Genomic DNA, 23,063 nt, shown 5'->3' with positions numbered 1-23,063 from the left:
AACAGACAATTTGTATTATTGATTTTATTATAATGATTAATGAAAGCCATTTTTACATATTACATGCCAGAAGTAGGAAATATGTTCCTTAAGAAAAACAACAACTTTTAGAACTTCAATAATTTATACTTAAATCTATGCATTGTAAGTAGTGATGGGAGTATTTGAATAAAAGAATACGAATTACTCGATTCTTGCAAGGTCTCGAGATATATCTCGAATCGTGAACAAGTATTCGAATAATTTGCTCACATGATAGATGCTGTGAGAAGTGAAGAATGAGAACAGAAAGAAACAGTATATAAGGAAGTTCTCGAGAACACAGATTTCTCATCAATTGTATATGTTACCGTTAAAACCCGAAATCCGTTAAAAACCAGTTTTAACTACTAAAAACTAGTTCAAGCAAATGTAGGTAGATAGAAAGCGAGTTTTCGTGAGATCTAGAATCAATGATAGGTTAGGTTTGGTTTGTTTGTTTACGTTTTTGTTTGGTAAAAGCCTAAACAAACCAAACCTACCCTGTCATTGATTCTAAATCTCACGAAAACTAGCTTTATATCTATCTACAGTTTTAAAACTAGTTTTTACTAGTTGAAACTGGTTTTGACGGATTTCGGGTTTTAACGGTAACATATACATTCAGTTAACCTCGCAGTAGTTGCGTGCAATAAAGACTTGCTCCAGATCGTCGCTCTCTATCTCACCTCTTTCTTTCTCTAGTCTAATTACGAAATGCAGGAATACGTACATCATCTTTATCAGAAGTTGCAGATAGCTACAGCACGTAATTAGAATAAAAAACATAAATTCCTGTGCTCGCACAATACGCTACTGTCACTATCGTTATTGCTGTCATGCTGGATGTTGGATAAGAGAACCGAGAACTGCCGATGAGTAATCAAATTGTTATTTAAATGATGAAAGTATTCGAAAACTCTTATTCGATTCTGTCCATCACTAATTGTAAGGTTACATATGGGACATTAGACATTAGAGATGTGTGTAATGAAAGTATGATATTTATAGTAGAACCTCTTTGACTTCACTTAATATTCTTCATAAAATGTGTAATGATGAAAAGCAAAGTGATTCACGACAATTCAACAGCACTAGTCTATGGACAGCATGAAGCAAAAAAATGTTATACAAATGTGAGTTAGACTTTCAATATTCTATATGTGATTTATTTGGAAAAATCTATTTTGCCACAGTGTGAACACGGTTGGTACTTCGTTTAAAAACGTACTTACTTACCAGTGCACATGCCTGAAAGCAGCAATATAGGAAATGCTATGCATACAATTCACTCCAAAGTGCCTTGAAGTGGCAGGAGAACTTTTTGAATACTGGTACTTACTTTAAAAACTGTGGTCCACTGGTGCTTTCTTTAATAAGCATTTTGCTTGCATTCGTTATTGATTTACTTTCGTCTGCTCACACTTTCTATTTTCTTTATTTTCACAGAGCTGTAGTTTCTTAATATGGATAATAGGGCTCATGTTCACATGATTTTTGTGCTCAAAATAGTCTACAGAATCGGATTTCTGACTCCTATTGAATCATTGTATTTAGAGTTAATTTTATTCATTGAAACATATAAATAACAGCAGTAACAGAAGCTGTCAAGAAATTGCTAAGGAAAGCTGTGATTTTTTTGTCCAATGGCAGGATCTTTCGTCTCGACTCCAGAGCAATATCCGCCCCCTATTCATAAAACCTGCTCATCATCATAAAAGTCGCTAATGCTGAGAAGCATTGACCACTTAGTTTGACAGAGACTAAGCAGAGTGCACTGCAGACAGTGGATCTACAACAATGGATAACAACATCACAAGAGAACCGGAGTATGCAGAGAAAACTCGTGTTGCCTGGAACATGGGCTTGATCAATGCAAGTTATAAATTCAGTGTGGATCAACCAGGATTTGAACCAGAGTTCCTTGGTTCATAAGTCCAATGCGCTAACACTGAGCCACTGTGGCATTGTGAGTTAAATGTAACACAACAAAAGCAATAAATTGGACTGAAAGTGTTTCGAAAGAAATTTAAGCCACACTTTTATTATTTGTGTGGCATACATGGGCAGAAGAGGTGGACATGGGTTGACTTCGAGTGGGTACCAGCCTACCAAAACTTCCCTACTGCATTCTGGAAAATTGATTGTGCACGCAAATGTGATACAGTATAATGTTTTGTGGAGACTGTTATAAAAAATTCATCTTCTCATTGTTTTTTGGATTCAAAAAGAGATTAGAGCTATGGTGGAAAAATGCGTATTAGGAATAGATCATTTCTACAATTGATATATGAAGTGGCACCTCATTTTATTAGCTATTTAACGACACTGCATTATCAGCAATGTTCTTTTTGTTATATCATTACTTAATGATGCTATAACAACTACTAGGTTATTAAGCATCAATGGAAATGATTTAGTGAGATGGTATTCAGCAAGATGAGGCCGTGGATTTGCCAGGGATTACCTGACAATCATCTAACAATTGGGGAAACCTTGAAAAAAGCTCAATCAAATGCCTATTCCACCAATGAACTTTTCATTGCAGTTTCTGTTCCACTATTACGTTTCAAAACTGATTCTCAAAATGAAAAGCGAAAAGGAAAAACAGGGGAAACTAATCAACTACATTATTACTTCTGTTCCATCATTATAAAAATTTTGGAAAGTGCAATGTCATATGCTGAAAAGTGAATAGTACTGTATATCTGGAAAGAACCAAGTCTCTTTACCATTAGGATTAAATTTATTATATTCTATATATTTTTGCTTTGGATTCAAAATGATTCAGAGAAGAAATGTAATAAGAAGAGAAAATGTGCTATCAAGTGATTCAAATGATGAAGAACCCAAGAAAAGAGCATACAAGAAACAGGATAAATTTCTATAACCTCAATTTGTCTCAATTTCGTGAAAGCTTTTTAATTATGCCAACACAAGCAGATATGTCCTTGAAAGAATTGGACCTATTTTAGAATAAAAAACAAGAACTTTATCAATCTGTTTCATCTAAAGAACAATTTAATACCCATATATATTTATTGGCTAGGAAATAGATCTCAACATGGAGTTGCAATGACTACTAATATGCAAAGACTTTGCAGGATGAAATGAGAAGTGGAAAACAGTCTCTAACTTATGGAGGAAAAGAAAAGCTGTGCTATGCCGGTGGCATGTTATGTTCTTTTACTTTAGTGGATTTGTTAATAGCAATGTTACTGAAAAATCGCCAGATTACCTGAAATTCGCATTACAGTTGGGGAAACTTCTGAAAAAAGCAACCAAGAGATACACAAACGTGTGCACACATACATGTATTGAAAAGCTGTGGATTTATGAACAATTACATTGAAAAATAATACAACACAATATAAAAATAATTACAGTGATAGACAGTAAACAAATTTACCTGAATCAGGTAAGGAGTTAAAATCTCCACATAATAATAACTGGATATTATTTGTATCGGGTTTGTGCCCTGGACGAAAATTGTGGCTTGCCTCTTCCAAAATACTGCGTAGCTCATTGGACAGCATCATCGTCTGGATTAATTTCACATCACAAAACTCTGGATCCCAATGAATATGAGCTGTACACACCAAGATGGGCTGATGTACTTGACTGATATCCGGTGGTAGTCCTATTACAACAAAGAAATCAATGCTAAATGAAATATTTATTTATGAATTTCTGTTTTTCTACAGCATCAGTAACACCTTTAGGACTCACCAAGCCTACCTTTGGAAATGGCCAGACTTTAAAGATATGAAACTTCCCTTTTATTGTTCACATTTATAAGGGTTCCAGCTCTTTCAGTATTTTTGAGGAAAACTAAAAATTAATACATGAACAAAGTTTTCATTAAGAAGTACACTGAAACCTCGATAAGACACGCCAAATTATTATGCTATCCTGTCTAATACGATTTTTTTATCTGGTCCCTGCACATTTCATATATAACATCTTTATAAAATACCCCGTTTGTTGTGCTCAAGTCCTGCATAATATGCTATTTTCGTGGAATATTTTCGATGTAATTTTCAGTAATGTACTGTAACAACAATGAAACATTTTCGCCATTGAACTCACTAGTGCCATTAACCTGAAAAGTACTGCTATTCGACCCTTTACCTGCGCACTTAAACCTTCAAATTGTACAATACCCCACCCTCTTGTTACATTCTCTTATTTGACTCTTTACCTGCGCGCTTAAAGCCTACATACAGTTACAATACCCCACCCTCTTGCTACCCTCTCTCTCAAACAGCATTCCTCACTCGGCCGTAATAGAATTCTGGAAACTTTTGCTGGTCAGTTTGTTGTCCTTTAATGTACTGAAGTGTCTGTGAGTGTGATTACAATGAGTGTTAAATGCAAAGCGCTTTGTGTGTCGGAAAAATTATAAATCTTACGAAAGTACGATAAAAACAGTACTCTTAATCAGAAACAACTCTCTGATTCATTAGGAATCGCATCATTAACATTAAGGGCAAAAATAAAAAATCGCGACTCAATCACTGCAGCTGCGACATCGGGAGGATGTAAGCGCAGAAAAGTGAAGTGTGGTAAACATGAGGACTTGGAAAACATGCACACGACAAATAACTATAAATGACTTTTCGAAAAAATTAAAATTAACTACAGTACATATTATTGTAAATGTCTTTGACGTACAGTACAGTACTTACATAATGGAGTAATACTGTATTACTTTTCATGAATCATGTATTTCAATGAAGAAAAATGCTAATAGATACTGTATACCCGGTTAACATGCGGTCCCTTGAACAGCGTCTTATCAGGTTTTACTGTATGTACATTCTGTAAATTTATTCTTTTCATCAACCTACATCATAAGACAGAAAAGCAAGTGGGTTGTATGCTGCTTGGAAGGTGTAAAGTGACATGTGTACAGCTGGTTAATGTAAAATTAATTTCCTTATCTTAAAGTTGTCCTGTACCGTAGCTGCGTGCTTAATCTAAGAAATCATTCTTAGATTAGTATTACCTCATAAGCGCTGGTTTGCATCTTCATGGTGGAAGAAATTTTCTCATGAAATTTCAGCCAACATATGATACCAGTACCCACCCAGCATCCCGAAGAATTTGGGGAGCTACAGTAAGTAGTGAAATCGGTTTTGCAAGGCAACTATAACAGCTGGGGGATCACCATGCTAACCACATGATATCCCCTTTCTGGATGAATGATCGTTCACCTCTGTGAATATGAGGCCAGCAGTTGTCTGGTAGGTATTGACCCTCCATGAGTTGTTGCGCAATGGATTTGTTTTCTTAAAGTTAGCATATTGTAACTACTTATGTCAAAACTTACTGTAAAAATAATTAACAAAAACCATCATCATCATGATCATCCTAACAGGTCCAAGTCCCAGAAGAACTCTTTAAGACAGGGCTGAGCACGTTACGTGATTCTGAGAAATTAACGCTGTTTACTTTAAAAAGCAATACTACTGAGTGCTGTGATGCATGCATACTGCATGTCACTCACTGTCAGTGCATGGTTGACTCTGCAGTAGGATGGCAAACTTTGAAGATGCACCCGTCTGGGAAGCTGTATGTCAGACGAAAAGCTAAATTAGATTTGTTTCAAACATTGAAAGGCTTCTACAAATGAAACGACCTCATAAGTCTCGGAAAACAACCACAAAGTTATTTTGGTTATTAAGTTTCAAATAGTTTTGTTTCAATAGTAAATATTTATTGATTTCAGACTGACAGGAGTACGATTTTGTTACAATACTTTATTCAAGCAAAAGAAAAGTGTAAGAGAGTGTTCAGTATTAATTTCCTTCTTTTGTTGCTGATTTTAATCCTTTATTACATATGTTTATATTATTAATACCATTATGTAACTGTTAAAACACTGTGCATATAGACTGTGTAAATAAGCCTAATGATTTGTGTGTGTGTGTGTGTGTGTGCATAGAGCAAAGGTTATTTCAATAAATTAATAAGAATGTTATAAGTCTGTACCGTACAATGGATAGATGTAATATCCTTATAAACTATTATGTACTGATAGACTGAATGAACTGAACAACCGTGGCTTTTGTTATACAGTAGCGTGCAAATTAATCCGAACATGACATATTTTTACATTTTCTGTCATTGTTGGCCTCACAGCTGCTCATACTGCTTTAATTGACATCTGTAGTACGTGTAATTCCATTGTTGAAGGTCTGTCATTATTTTTTTTTTATAATATGTGACATTTTGACTGTCGTTTTGTACTTATAAGCATTTCAGTTGTGTTGAAGACTTAATACTGCAATCCTGTCATCTTCACAAATGGATACAACTCCACGAAAATGGTCCAAAATTATAACATTAGCAGAGCATTCTTCTATGACACAGAGGCAAATTGCTGCAGAATGTCACATTGGTTTGGCTACTGTTAATTCGATCATAAAACGATACAGGGAGACTGGATCCATCACACCCCAGAAAAAAGGAAACTGTGGCCGGAAAAGGAAGACTTCACCTGCAGATGATCGTTTAATTGTCAGGAAAAGTAAATTAAATCCTAGACTAACTGCTGTCGACTTAACCCGCGAGTTAATGGCTACCACTGGGGCGAATATTCACGTCACAACAGTGCGGCGTAGACTTTTGGAAGCTGGACGAAGGGCTCGTAAGCCTATTAAGAAGCAACTGCTAACCCCTGTTATGTGCAAAAAACGCTTAATGTGGGCAAAATTACAACAACACTGGACAGTGAATGACTGGAAGAATGTACTTTTTTCCGATGAGTCTTATTTCGAGGTCCACGGCCACCATGTTTCTTACGTACGGAAAGGATCCGAAAAAGTAACAGCAGCTCATCTCCAAAAAGCACCCAAATACTCCCCTAAAGTAATGTTTTGGGGTTGTTTTACACTTGAAGGGCCTGAAGCATTAATACCTATCAAGGGAATGATGAATTCTGACAAATATATTCACTTATTGGAAACCAGAATCGTACCCCAGCTGCAAAAATCATTTCCGGATGGCAGAGGTGTGTTCCAACAAGGCCTGGCACCATGCCATATGTCTCGAAAAACTACAGAATTCTTCAACAAGAAGAATATTCAGGTACTCCCCTGGCCAGGCAACTCACCCGACATCAACCCCATTGAGAACTTGTGGTCAATTTGCTAAAGAAGAATGCAAAAAATGGATTGTTCTACAAAGGAGAAGATGATTTCTGCCCTCATTGGTGTATGGTTTCGCGATGAAGAAATTAAGAATATTTGTGGGAAATTAGTGGAATCCATGCCAAATCGTCTCAGAGCTGTTATTAGGAACAAGGGAGGCCACATAGATTACTGAGGTATGTCTTAGATCCTTTTTTTATCCCGTGTGAGTGTTTTTGCATAAGTAATTACGTTGTTCGGATTAATTTGCACGCTACTGTATTAATGCAGGGAGGGTCGCTGTAATGTGATTCCATCACTGTGAGTGTTCTGCTCCGGCTTGAAACTGAAGTATCTTGCAGAGCAAGAGCAGCTCTGGCCGGTTATACGGAGCCCTCTCATGCCCAGCGCTGCTTTAAGAGGTACAAAAGTTTTCCAGTCATCTCTTCACGTGGCATCTTAGTGATCTCCCTTTTGTTTTCTAATTCAAGATTACACTATGGATTATTCCGGACATTTGGTCAATATATTGAAGCCAGGTAGTCTCATACTAGTACTGAAGTATTACAAAAATTAGATATAAGAACTGTTCATTAATTCATTATTAACTCTTTCTGTTATTAGGCTAACAAAACTAACTCATGTCCACCCCCTTCACACATGATTCTTTTAAATTAACAATTTCTAACCTAACTAGACTACTTTCAACCAGTGTGTCAAACAAAAAAAAAGAGCAAAAAATTAATTAAAAAACAAATACATTCACAGGAATAGTTAAAATACGAATAAGAATGAAAATTTAATTAAAATTGACTAAAGAAAAATAGGCTATGTGTAAAATTATGGCAACATACTGTCAAGAATATTCTTAATGCAGTGTTGCCATAATGTAACTAATTTTAAAGGCATGGCATAATTTTTAAAAACCGCTTTTAAAAATGAAAATGATGTGTGTAGACCACACTGTGAAGTAGTATCCTGTCTATAACAGACAATGTCAATACAAGGTTAGGTGTTAAATCCATATCAATATGTAACATTACGTGTTACAAAATCAAAACGTGATCTGACCACAATCTTGACTACTAAAGGAAACCCAATTCTACAATCTTAGATCAGATGTCTATATTTATCAAAGAAATAATCACAACATGAACATTCCTTATGTAAGTTCAAGTAAAACTACAGGTAATTGTGTAGTAAGCATCAGTCAGGCAACCTTCCTACAGTAGAGGTCCAGGGCTCATATCAAATATATACATATATGAACAGGGCTGGATTTTTTTACTTGGTTATTTAAAGACGCTGTATCAACTACGAGGTTATTTATCGTCGATGGGATTGGTGATAGCGAGATGAGGCCGAGGATTCGCCGTAAATTACCTGACATTTGCCTTAAGATTGGGGAAAATCTAGGAAAAAACCCAACCAGTTAATCAGCCCAAGCGGGAATCGAACCTGGGCCCGAACGCAACTCCGGATCGGCAGGCAAGCACCTTAGCTGACAGAGCTACACCGGTGGCACAGGGCTGAATTTAGGTATAGTGCTGCCCCTAGGCAGTGCTAAAATTTGTCGTCCCCAACTCCCACAAATAGTTTATGAGCAGATATTATACAGGTTACTCTCTGATTGAGGTACTGGCTGATATGTATATCTATTATCAGGCAGTACATCTCACTTGTCAATATGTGTCAGAGGAAGAAAATTTGTTTATGTGCATCTGTAGTCTGATTAGTGTAATATGTAGCTAGTTATCGATGTATACAATGGAGGGGGAAAGGAAATGGTCACCGTACCCATTATCTCCTGGCCTAGTCACCTCATAAGTGGTGCCTTCTTGGTATCACTAGTGAGGTGCAGAGTTGTCTTCGGACAGTTGACTAAACAACAATTATACAGGTCATATTTAGTTTAAATTAGTTTTAAATGAAATGTTACAATTCAGAAAACAAATTAATGGAATACATGCATCTTACTTGTGAATTATAAAGATTTCCTTCAAAGAGAAAGCATTCATGATGTCATCAAAGTCGATCTGATGAAGCACATCAAATGCGATACAAAGAAATATATTCAAACGTATTCATTGTTGAAACAAAATTTATTTGTGAAAGCCAGGCTGTGGTTTATTTTTAAGCATTGATTATGTTGGTGGTAATTATAATTATTACGAATATTTCTTACTTTCATAGGGAGTGTAAAGTAAATTGAAAAATAAACTCCAACTGAGGTTACTAATGGATTTGCCAGAATAAAATTATCGATAAATAAACACACATCCAGTTTGAATTTCAACAATGCATTCTTGTTTATATAAGCAGTTTCACTGTATAATAACGTGATACCGGTATTATAGTATAACCACAGTCTAGTATATACAGTCACTAAGCTTGAGTTGTGAGGGTGCTAGGAACAATAGACTGTGGCGGTACTATTTCGCATTGTCTGTAATGAGGCGATAGTAGCGATTCTAGTGGTTAGCAACTATCTATGGATGCATATATTTACTATGTATTGAGCTTCGTGATTGTATACACTAGACTGTGGTATAACTATGCAGGTAAACACTTTCCTTTTACTCTCGCCACGACCGCAAAAATGTGATAACAAAACAATATCCGACTTCCACAAGGTGTTCAACAACAAACTTCAGAAAAGATTTACGTACAAGTGTTTTAAAAACAAATTTCACTGTAAAATGAAAATGAAGAAAAGGCAAGAGAGAGAGGAAGAAAGAGAGAGACTGCCACCCTAGGCAATTGCCTAGGCCTAAATCCGGCATTGTATATTAAATTTTAAACGATTTCTTATGACTGACATATTGTCAGTCTTTTTACGCTCAAACAGGAATTCCCTGGATATCTATTGTGGGAAGATTACAGATTTTGCCAATGTTTACTACATAATTACCAAAATGTAAATAGCTATAAGTATTTTAGTATTTAACACATTACCCTCTTCTGTTGCAACTGTATCTATTAATAGATTTAAGAAAGTAATTAAAAATGGCTTACAAGCGAAGTCTTTTATTCTTGTGATGAATAATTAGATAGTAGCAAACGTGATTTAGAGTAGATTTAAAGTAAATTATACATCTTGTACTGTATTACAATTACGAAACCTGTGGCATTTGTAAATGTTTACTTAATAAAGATGACGATTATTATTATCATTCTTCTGTGCTCATTAAGTTTTAGTATTGTTGTGGTTCCAAAAGCAGTTTTTTTCAGTTTTCTTCTATAAGAGCATTTAATGGTTTTAATTTTAGGTTATTTCTAATGAAAGGTAGCTCTTCGCTCTTCACCTAATCTAACATATAACATTACCTAATCTGATCTGAGCAGAATAAGGCACGATAAGACTGGTAAGAGTACAGAATATTTAAATGAAAATTGCTGCTGCCTTTCCTCGGAAATAAACGATTTTTCAAAAAGGTTGAAAATCGTTCTCTAAGTCATCACTTTTCTTATCACATTGTACAGGAAAAGTGGCAATATGTTTTCTGTATCACTGCAGAGCTGAACTTTGACTCTATTTTACAAAACTGACCACACTACCTAGGACTTCAATATTTTGACGATTCACGATAATGCAAAAAAAAAAAAAAATACAATTTACAAATTTTTTAAACCATTCTTAAAATCCCTTTCTGCTTTTTACGTCATATTTAGACATATTTCACATAAATTGGTTATGTCTTCTTCCAATTTTTCTGCTTTTCATTACTCGTGACCACTGCCCACCCATGATCTTCCTGTAGGAGTGTGATCAGAGATGTCTAATCTACCTCAATTTCCTTTCAGATACCATATTACTTGCATGTAGGTCAATACACACTGATCGAATCACGTTTCATACGTTGTATGCATGCTCTTGCAGTCTTCTTACAGGTATCCTTAACAATGTTTTCACTAATGCCAAACCAGCTAATATTTTCACACTGTAATATCTGCGAAACAGTTGACTCTCACTTGGAATAGTTCACCAAAGGAGCAAAATTCCTGCAAATACAAGGGGATATGACAGGGATTTTTTCAGGACATTATAGGTCATCCTTAACATTACCTTATACTGAGAAAATCGAAAACAATCGATGTTATTTTAAGTAATATTTTAATATAAGCTAAAATTTCTAATAGTAAGCTTACAACTTCAAAAAAATACGCAACACACTTTCCAGTACCTATATAGGCCTCTTAATATACATCGTAAATCATAATAGACAGATACTTAGGAGGAAAAAACTGTTGCAGATATACCGTACAAATCTTTGCAGAATAACTAATTTAAGCAATATGAATGACTCGAAAATAACATAATTACAAATTTCTTATTAAATTCTAAGCCAAATCTACGACTTTTCAAAATACAATGATAAGAGCAAATGTGCCATATAATAATAAACAAGGATACGCAATTAAAGGCCTCTGCTGATTATCTGCCGACATATTAACAAAGAGTTTTGAGGCTGATAAACTACTCCATATCACTGCAACCGCTGCACACACGTGGCCTACATAACTGTGTAAAGATACAAAAACACCCAACATGGACAGAAATACAATAGGCAAGAGACAATATCCAAGAACTGATGCAACAAATCCAAAAGTTACAAATCTAGTAGTCATCAGACTTATTAAAATGTACATAACGATGCAAGTGATCATAACAAGTCCATACACATAACCGAAGTGGGCCTTGCTTCCAGCAAGAAACAAACATATACCCAAAATTACACAAAACGATGCAGGTCCTGCTAAGTCTGTTTCATAAAAGGGGTTCACTTCAACTGGATAGTCTCCACGGAATGGATTTAAAGCTGCCAGTGTTTTCTCCAAAATCTGAATTGGTTTGATGCCAAGTTCTTCAAGCAAAGGTGGTTCATCTTCGAACTCAGATTCTGCATTTCTGGGTTGAGCGGGAGAAATTATATGGCCATAAGAACTACTAGGATCTTGCTGATGGTGTATTGGATCCAAATACGAAGTTTCCTGTTTACTAGTACAGTAATTTTCAGTGATGTTTTGGTCATAACCTTCAAAACTTTGAAAATCTAACAAATGTCCACTGTTTGCATTTCCAAATTCACTTCCATCGAAATTATTGCCGTTTGTGTTATATGAACCCCATGAGATTTCGAAATCAATGTTCCTGTGCTCGTACCCGGACATCGTGAAATTGAAACAATTCAGTGATCTATTTTCTGGTGTAAATAAACAAAACTTTGACACCCGAACTCGTCTAAACACCAACACGACCGGTAGTGACGTCTTCACTACAAAACGGAAGTATACTGTCGATTTGGTAATTCCTGGAGATTGCGGTAGATGGCAATGCACCGACATTCGCGACATCTGTCGGAAGAAATGATAAAGAAACGCAAGTTGTGCAGTCACTTGTTAAAATGATTTATGAAGACTTTCATAGATGGCAGTAAACTACACGTAATATTGAGAAAATGATACTGTCTCATTGCATTGATTACTTATTATTAAAATAATGAGAGGGAGATTGGAATAGAATTTAACAAATAATGATTTTAATACATTGTAAAAAACCGCAGCACTTTACGATTTTATTAAAAGCATATTTCTCAGTCTGCAATGTCTGACAGTCACTGTCGATTTGTACATTTAAACAGTTAAATATCATTGTAAAAATCTGTGTAAAGAAATTCTACATATTTTTTTCTCAACAAGTTGTCTATTCTGTACTTATTTCTTATAGCATTGATTATTTACTTGTATACACATTTAATTTTCAGTTTAATAATTTTAAGTTTTGTATTAATTCAGCCTAAGACTCGATACTCATCGTATTTTCTCATGTCTAGTCTCTAGTTTACGCGTCTCTGTATGCTAACAAATTGTTATAACTGTTATATTATTATAGTAACATTTTTTCACATATCGAATTATTTATTTTGAAAATGGCTAGTACATGACCAATGGAGTCATTTGCTACAAACAAACAACAAAAAAAGTACTGGTAATAGGAAAACAGCAGCTAACTTAAATAACACATCTTCATCCTGGCTTCCCAGTAACGGTCAACTTCGGAGGAGGAGTAGAAGGCTGGACACTTTCCCAGGTGATGACGGTCCATCTCTCATTGATACTGCAGAGCATACAGTTTGGGGATTGCATGCATTATCCCTATGCGATTTAGGTGTTTGTCCAGTGAATCATGTCCGGTAGAAAGGCGGAATATGGCGACTGCTGATCTTGTATCAGAAGTATTTAAATTTTGTTTCCCTAGTAGAGATGATGCATCATTTAGTTCTTGAAAGAATTTAGTTTTAAGAGCATTTTTAATGCAATGCTTCACTGAAAAGTAAGACATTGGTCGCAGTGGGGGCTGCTTGATAAGGGCACCCTCTTAGCTAAGGCGTCTGTTTGTTCATTGCCAAAGAGTTGCAATGACCAGGAATCCACTGAAGAATGACATATTTATTCTTTTGTTTAAGGAATTGTAAAGTGGTCTGACAGCTCAGGATTTCTATAATCCATATCGAATTATTGTCGTTCACAAATCCATTTTATCCAACATCTCCTATTAAAACAGCCTATTGCTATGTTGATATGCAATATTATACTTTATGCTCGACCATGCCGAAATGTAGTAATTATACACCTGGTAGTAGCCCTTTAATGAACCTCATTAAAGTACACCTATTCATTATAATTCAGTTGTTCAGCCAATGAGAATTCACCTTTGTACTGATTGTACCATTACAAAACCGCAAGCATCGATTATTCTCGGATATGCAATCGAAAGACAATTAGCGAAAAGTCACGGAGGCTGGAAATCCAATACTGTCGCAGAAGGTTATGTTCTGTTACTATAATAATTAGCGTTAACTGTAAATAATATTCAAATAAATTCAATTTGTCATCTCGTTTTTCAATTCTAAATCAATTTCCAGTTTATATCAAGCCTAATCTTCATGTTATTCTTTAGATTATATCAAGGTCAATGACATTCGTGTTTCGGAAAAAATCAATACTTTCGCGTCTGCGCACATCTCACAATTCAGGTCAGTTCCACTCCTCACTTACATAACCATAACATGAATACTTCTGAATAATTTCAAGTTAGAAATATGGTCGAGCATAAAAAGTCGCATGAAACTTGCCTATAATGGTAATTAAGACGCTCGTATGAAAATTATGAAACTCGCGCTCGTTTCATAAACAAACATACTCGCGTCTTAATTACTACCATTATAAGCTCGTTGCATAATGTACTATTATATTCATGATCTTATTGCTAGGATTAACGAGTAGATATTTCCATTTTTGTTTTCTAGTCACTCGTTGCCGTTAAAAACTTTTATGTACTTAGCTGTTTCTGGCAACAGTAACATGAATATACATATTAAATTTACATATTACATTATTATTATTATTATTATTATTATTATTATTATTATTATTATTATTATTATTATTATTATTTAGCTATTTACAAATGGTTTTAAGGAACCTGGAGGTATTATTATTAAGTACTACTACCATTTATTACAACGATTTATTAAGAGGTGTTGGATAACATGTTTATGCCACACGAGAGCAAACAGATTTCATGAAATTATTACTCTCGACTTTGGACTCGGGCTAAATATTCAACTCGTGAATAAAATCCTACTTTACTCTCTTGTAGCATAAATTACTGCTATTAGTAAGAAAAACGTGAATATAAAATATAACTTGATATACGACATACCAATACAGCAAAGGACTATTTTAATTAGGTGGTGTTGAATAAATTACTCTATAAACAGAAAAGTAGCAGACGGATGAAGTCATAAGTACTTGAGAAATGACTACACATCTATTTCCTCTAAAATAATCCGTCCGTCTTTCCGTGGCGCGTACAGCCCATGAAAGGCTGGTGAACTATGTCTACATACCTCAGCAGAAGTAAACGATCATCCGACCAGAACGGCGGTATCACTTAGTCAGCACGATGATCCCATCCGCTGTTATAGCTAGTTTTCAAAACCGGATTTTACTACCTATCGTAGCTCTCAAAATTCATACGACACTGGTTCCATACACTGGCCGAAATTTATGGAAAAATTCCCGCCCAATAAAGATTTGAACCAGTGCGCATTCCGTAACGCGAGTCCAGACATGATTTCTTATACATCTAAAATCATACTTCTAAACTATTATTTTTTTATTTATTTAATCTGGTAGAGTTCAGAACACAAGTAGGCCTATACAAAAAAAAATTAAATTAAAAAAAAATAAAACAAAAACCAAATGCAGGGAGAAGTAAGCAAATAAGATATATAAATTAAATTATAAATACTGGTGTCACGAAGTTTCAACCTGTCTTCAGACAGTTGACAAAAAAAAAGTACAAAGATAAACTCACAATAGAGACAAAAAAGTACTAAATGTAATATATTGTTGATTGCCTAGTATATTTAGTGATTAAAGAAAATTACTAAACATCTAAAAATAAGTAACTGAGTGTACAAATATCAAGAGAAACAAAACAGTAACAATTTCGAAACATTTGCAATAAAATTAGAATATTCAGTTTTTGTGCGATCGTGTTTTTCGTTGTATTTACAGCTACTGTTGTTAGGCCTTGAAAGTTAGAATTCCCACACAGAAACTTGTATGCTAGGAAAACCATTCTTCTTATTGCAAAACTATACTGAAATAAACCCATTACAGTGCACTCATTGTTACTTAGTTACCATTACAGTATGATTTTCCGAAGGCTTTGGAATAATATTGCACAAATATATTGTTTGCAATTTTAAAAATATGATCATGCAAAAAATGTTGTACAATAAACGTTCGTCAAGTGCATTACAAAATCTCGGAAATTAAAAAATTCGCTCTGCTCGTTTTTTAAACTTTCCCTCGATTTTGTAAAAATACTTCCCAACCTTGTACCGTAATATACTATTACTGCATTGCACTCTACTCAGTAAGAAAATGCTTACTAAGTTTCAATAATTTCAAGGAAAAATTGTTCCGGGGCCGGGTATAGATCCGGGACCTTTCGCTTAGCGCACGAATGCTCTACCGACTGAGGTACCCCAGGAACTATACACGAACTGGGGTAGCTCAGTCGGTAGAGCATTCGTGCGCTAAACGAAAGGTCCCGGGATCGATACCCGGCCCCGAAACAATTTTTCCTTGAAATTATTCAAACCTGCTCTACAGGGAGCTACTATCTGAAAGCCAGATTTGCTTACTAAGTTTATTTCTGAATACTGTTAAATTCCGACAGTCTCTGATGTCACTGGGCAGGTATTCCACAAGCGCGATAGCGATATTGTGAATGATGAATAAATTGAAATTTTATGTGTTGGTATGGCTAGCATGCGGCTATTTCGCGTTGAGCGTGTAGAGATTGTAATACGATGACAGGTAGCTGAAGTGGGAGGCGAGGAAATAGATGCAGAGGTGTGAAGGAGAACAAGGGAATGACAAGTTTTACGAAGCCAGTTTACAGTTAGAAAGGATGGAGTAAATGTGGTCAGCGCGACGGATATCGCAGACGAAGCGAAAACAAGACTTATGAAGACGTTGTAATATTTGCGACTGGTTGACAATGTCAGTAGAAACCGGTGATACTGTCAAATATGAGAATATTTTATATTTAACCTACATCATCATTTTCCCCAACACTTTTTTACCCGTTCCAGTAATAGGGTCTCCTATTGAGAACTAGCAGAACTATTTCAAGGTTTGTCTAATTTTTATATCTCTGATTCTGGCTTATTCCTTTGTTAGGAAGTTCACTTACACGATTATAAAATTGTATGTCAGATATCTTTGAACGCCAGTGTACACTGATAACTTGTTCGTGTAAGTGTCGCTTTTTTAGTTATTACTTCTATGAATAGATGGCGAAGGTAATAGTCAGTGTCGCCAATAGTACATAAATACACCCGCATTATAAAATTCAAAATTTCATCCCCCTCTAATCAGTGTAGAAACATTAGATTCAGCGGGAAACCGCTGATGTCAATTATGAGAATAATTTATACTTAATCTACATCGGCATTCTCTCAAATACTTTTTTGCCCGTCTCAAAAATAGGGTCACCTATTGAGAAATGATGGAACTATTTCAAGTTTGTCAATTTCTTATATCTTTGGTTCAGGCATCCCATGGGTAGAAAGTTCGCTTACACGATCATAAAATCGTAGGTCAGATATCTTTGAACGTCAGTGTACATGTAATAAGCCTAGATCATATATTATGTAACAGATAGGTCTGCCTTATAGGCTTTGACGTTAACAACTTTTGTCAGGTTTACTACGCTGCCATCTAGTTGTTACATAAGGAGTCACGTCATAATTCCCATTTGAATTGCATTAGCGATTGTACTGCCATCTCGTGTTCGTTTACGGCGGACAGGTGACGATCCTGGCGGTTGTTCTCTTCAAAGTGCTGCCGATTTTAACATAGCGATGAGTTATCTGTTACATATATGATCTAGGTAATAAGTTTAACTAATGAAACCACGAACAAATTATATAAATAAAACTATCAATTATTTAGTAGGGGTTTTGAGAGCCAGTTTAGCTATCCTGATACTTCAAAACACACACGCAACGTACACACACAACTATTATTTGATTTCAACACATTACAATGTAGGTCTAAGCACGCTACTTTTATAAACTTTGAGACTCATTAGACATGGTTGTAAATTGTGCACTGGCAAAATGCATCGCCATGAACTTCACGAAATGCACGCTTCTTTCTTTCATGTTCAGTGGCAGCATTTATGGGCTAAATTACAGCATATGTATAGTGCAATAATAAGTTCTTACCATTATCCCATGCTGCCTCCTTCGTTTTAAGTAATGCAGCAAGTCCGATGTTGTCCTTGGGCATTACTCTATTCAGCATGTTGTCAGAACCCTCTGCGTTCGCCATTGCCAGCTGGTTGAATTCCACCAGATGTTCCTTTATGAGTGAGAACCTAGGAAAGAAGTTAAGTCATGTCAATTTTCTACATCAATATTCATGTCACGTAGGCGAGATTTCAAAACTAAAACATCTCATTTCCAATCAGGAGCATCTAAAAATGACTTAACAAGTTAGCTCTGGTAAAAAGATTAATTGATTTTTACTTGAAATGAAAAATACAAAATGGCTATAAATACGAAATCTATTCAAACGATTTTTTAACTTTGTTTCTTCCAGAAAATGAAATATAATATGCAGTGCAGTATGTTACTGGATCCTTACGTTTCGTAGAAATTAATCATTATAGTATATGTACACAGAATTATTTCCACCTTTCGTGTGAATATTCCAAGTTTAAATAGCCTCCAGACCAAGAACGTTAGCCAATACCCTTAGTGAAGAAGGCATTATTGTGCTTTAGGTTGCAGTAGAATTAGGAGATTATCATAAACCATTTGTTACACGTGGGAAAATTAAAGCAAGGCTTATACACTACTGTTTGTGAAAAGTGCAACACCCAGAAAGAATGGCCCGAACGACTCCAAACTCGGGAGATGTGTAGAACAGTGTACCACCAATAATTGATTACGATTCCAGAAAGATGGCGTACACATAGGCCCACAGTGACGTCTCTTGTGTTGCCAGCAAGGTCAGTGTTATGCCTTGCTCAGTCAGTGCAGGCAGAGCTTCCAAACGAAGTGGAAACGTGAAAGCTAGTGCAGGTATGCCTCGTCGACGTGGAAGGGCGCAATATCAGCACGTGAGTTCGAACGGGGCAGAATGGTTAGTCTCCGATGAGTAAAAAGTATTAAAAATTAGTTATTTACTACAGTACAAATGCAGTTGAAACTTTGAACCTCAATTCCCAAAAGTTTACTTTTTTCATGCACAAGGACAATTTTCTTCTAAACTATTTGAGCTAGAGACTTGAAATTTAAAGGGCTTAAATATAATGCCAAATTACATCTTTTAATACAGCCATTTTTCAATATATAATTAATGAAAGTTTTCATGTAGGCTACAATAAAGCAGTGAAAAAAATATGGAAAATTCCTTAATTACAAAAAAATAATATCTTTAAAACAAATGACATTATATCAAAATCCCTACGCTAAAAAGTATTAAAAACATGTAATATACCACAGAAAAAAAATCAGATTCCTAGTGTCAAAAGTTTAAGAAAAAAAAAATGTTCCTTACATTTAACATTGCAGGTATAGGACATTCAAGGTCCCCTTAATATAACCGGGGAGTGGAGACTAAAGGCTGGTTCACAATAAACCGGGAACGAGAAGCAGAATGAAAACGAGAAGCAGAGGACATGAATATGAAAATTTTTGATTCACAATAAACCGAGAACGTAGACGACTATGCATATCGATATGCATATCAATAACGATATGTAAAGTCGATATTACGCATTCTGATGTTATTTGTGTATAATTGACCAATGGCGTTCTCTCATGAGTACAAGGCAGCCAACATAAACACAGGTTAACCAACTTCGAAATTTCAACTGAAACATTTCATTAGGTACGGTACTATAAATATGCCCATGCATATTTATTATCACAACCTATTTTAAGTCTACCATAACGTAAAATAATTAGAGAAGAAACATTTGTAATAGAACAAAAATGAACACAACAGTAGTTATTGAACTGAAGCATGAATATGTAGTGTGTAATACAACCAATACAGTAATAAAATCTGATTCACTTACGATCGGTGTTCAAAGATGCAGCTATTGAAAGCCACGTATTCTCCTTCATTTCCTCATCTTTATACGAGGCGCGCCGCTTATCATAAACGTGAGGATTTTCCTCAATACTCAATATTAGAATCTCATCAAATAAAACTTGCTCCATGATGCACAGCACAGAACAAAATAATGCATAGGTTATGTCACGGTCTTCTTGCTACAAAATATACGGCGACAAAATAGTTTTTAGATGGCAAAAGAATGAATCTAGTGGGCTGTGATCGGAAACGTGAACGCCAAAGTTGAAACTTGGCCAACTCTCCGTTCCCGATCCCGGGCTCCGGCAAACTTTTCGTTAATTGTGAATGCTCACATTTAAATGTACACATTTTAACAATTTTACCGTTTTCGTTTTCGTTCCGATTCTCGTTTCCAGTTTATTGTGAACCAGCCTTAAGAACTTACAGTAGACAATATTTTTATTCATGTCGCGTTTGCAATGTAGGCGGAGCGAACAAAACGAAAGGCAGACAGTAATTTAGACCTCCCGCCGCTTCTTCCCCTCTTCACACTTATTTCCTCATTTTACACCCGGTTTTCTTTCCTTTTCCGATAACATTGTGTATATCATAGCTCGTTCAGTTTCCTTTTCTATCGGGCACTTAATGCGTTCTCTTTTCGCCAGCACTAGATTTAATAACACAGTTTCTCATGGATCACAGCTCTCTTCGTGCCATGCATGGTCCTCTCAACTGCGCAATATTTATATGACACGGCTTTACTGTAGTTCTGAAAGGCGATACGTCAAAGCATGTCGAGTCAGTTCCTCTTTTCGCTGTATTATGTCTGCAGAGCCCATGTGTGTCGCATAATAAAAAGTCGTTTAACATTAAGCATTACAAATGCTTCGAAATTGTCGTTAGCATTTTGCTTGTATGAAATTGAGGGATAGCGGTCAGTACGTCTAAAGATTTAATATATAATACAATTCATTAGGTCTAACGACAGAAAGCGGGTCTAATACCTATATGTATAATGCAAAATGACGTCCATTACAACTATGTCTAACCTACAATCATGTCCAATACCTCTATGTCTAACTTCCAATATTGTCTAATTCCTTAGGTCTAAGAAAAATACCAATACGCTTAATGTAAAAGTTCAATACAACTATATCTAAATTACAATGATGCCCAATACCTCTATGCCTAACTTCCAACTTCCTCTAAAGTTGTGAAGGATGAAAAATGTGCAACAGATTTTGACTCCTAGAATGTTTGAATAGAGAAAATGATAATATTTTTATACATAGTAAGGTTTAGATTTTATACCTCTAAATATAATATTTTATTGAAGAAGGTAGTTCAACTCTCTTAATTTTCCTCCAATGATTCAGTTTGCAATTTGAGCATATCGCGTAAGATTTATAAGAAGAAGGATCGCTTTCTGTCGCTACTGAATAGACATAGTTTCCATTTAGGCTATGTGTGATAATATTACATGGTTTTATCGGGTCAGAGAGTGGTAACATTGATATATAGATAGTATTCAGGAGTTGCAATGTTATTTATCCCCTATTTTTCAAGTGATCTTATTGTACCATGAAGTTAATTGATATTGTTACTACAGCGTTAGACCATACTTTAGCAGACATTATTTGCGATTAGATCTAATTCAAAATTTGACTTTTGGCATGAGACCTTCTCCCACCAGACGATTTTAGACATTGTTTCCAGTTAGACATTTCGGCATTAGACCATGCTCCGGTAGACATTATTTGTAATTAGACTCAATTCAAAATCAGACATTTTGGCATGATACCTTTTCCCATTATGCATAAATAAATTGTAGACTTATTTTTCATGAAACTTAATTGCTAATTAGACATTATGTACACGTATTTCCTCGTGAATCACTCTGTATATTTAACCTTCCGAGTTCTAAGAGTATAGTATACATACATGATTATGATATAAGAGTAGCTTATGTGCAGAGACCCGAAGTATGGTTAGTATATGTGCCTGCATTTGTAACCTGCAGAATTTTTTCTGCATTTATCCTCATGTCAGTGACTTTCTTTCGAATTGTAGAATTATATTGAACTTCAAAAACAGAACAACAAATGTCTCAGGACTCAGGAGGATATATAACTGAAATATAATTGTTTATTTAATTTTTCTTCCACTGTTCCATATCCAACGCATCTGCATCTTGTAATGCTTTCAGCCCCATACACCGTCCCTCTCCATCCATTCTTCAGTTGGTCTTCCTTTCCTATTCCTACCTCCTGGTTTCCATCGCATTACTTCCTTCGATATTCTTGCACCTTCCATTCTCATTACCTATATGCCAGTACCATTGTAATCTTTTTTTTGCATTTATAATTTCTACTACAGTCTTTTCTAAATTAATTATTTCCCTTATTACTGTATTCCTTATTTTTTCCCTTCTTGACTTTCTAGAATTCTTTCTAGTTGCTCTTCTCCAAAAGTCCATTTCAGTGGTCTTAATTTTCCTTCTTGTGCCCTATTTATTGTCCAAGTCTCCGCTCCGCATATCATTATACTCTCCATTATTGATTGCTATATAAATGATTTTCTTTGATCATCCATCTTGTTACAGTCTGAACCCAAATATTTGAAATTCTGAACTTTCTTTATTTTATGCCCTTCAATTTCGACTTCATAATTGCTTGCAATCAATCCAAAAATCGTTTTCCTCTTTCCATTCGCAGTCCATTAGCCAAAAATGTTATATTTCCGAGATTCCTAGCTTGGGTTTTAAGCATATTCCTTATTTTTTATGCTGAGCCAGGAGCTGCAGTAATCCCTAACCTGGAGGGTCAGATTATTTTTATCTAGTTTTTCTTCGTCCAGCCTTTGATAAAACCAATGCCAAACTGCAAGGCAGAAATTCTAGTTGGTCTGCGGGAGGAATTTCATTTCTTTCCTATCGCCCATATCTGGGAAGCATTCCCCTATCCGTCACCTGTGGACGCGCCCTCTAGTAATTACAGGATTCCCCGATGATATTTCATGGTTTACAGGTTTGTTTGATTGAGGAAACTTACAGCATTATACATACCATTACGATATACAGTCAACTCTGGATATAGTGAACTCGGTTATAGTGAACATTCGGCTATAGTGAACCTAAATACGTAGTTGGTCCCGACCTGCATACATTAAAAAGTACATCAATATTTCCGTTTATAGTGAACCCTCACTTCGGTTATAGTGAACCTAAAACCACAGTCTAGT

At 35.5% G+C, this 23,063-nt stretch overlaps 2 protein-coding genes across 2 annotated transcripts in view; both read right to left on the bottom strand.

Moving 5' to 3' along the window:
- twin (CCR4-NOT transcription complex subunit 6-like twin) overlaps positions 1-23,063 on the bottom strand; it is a 694,792-nt gene that overhangs the window by 31,694 nt on the left and 640,035 nt on the right. Inside the window, exons 8-9 of the mRNA XM_069832884.1 lie at positions 17,963-18,114; positions 3,428-3,658 (exon numbers count right to left, since the gene is read on the bottom strand). Coding sequence (XP_069688985.1) covers positions 3,428-3,658; positions 17,963-18,114 — 383 coding nt within the window. The remainder of the gene's footprint in view (positions 1-3,427; positions 3,659-17,962; positions 18,115-23,063) is intronic.
- LOC138704719 (protein YIPF5 homolog) lies at positions 11,249-12,436 on the bottom strand. Its single transcript, XM_069832881.1, has one exon. The coding sequence runs from the start codon at positions 12,321-12,323 to the stop codon at positions 11,514-11,516; it is 810 nt and encodes a 269-aa protein (XP_069688982.1). The 5' UTR covers positions 12,324-12,436; the 3' UTR covers positions 11,249-11,513.

This window comes from Periplaneta americana, chromosome 8 (assembly GCF_040183065.1).
Source record: "Periplaneta americana isolate PAMFEO1 chromosome 8, P.americana_PAMFEO1_priV1, whole genome shotgun sequence".
NCBI classification, from domain to species: domain Eukaryota; kingdom Metazoa; phylum Arthropoda; class Insecta; order Blattodea; family Blattidae; genus Periplaneta; species Periplaneta americana.
This window is presented reverse-complemented; position numbering and strand designations above follow the sequence as displayed.

Bases quoted from the DNA above. Each gene is read 5' to 3' on its own strand.
- LOC138704719 (XM_069832881.1), bottom strand. From the start codon at position 12,323: ATGTCCGGGTACGAGCACAGGAACATTGATTTCGAAATCTCATGGGGT.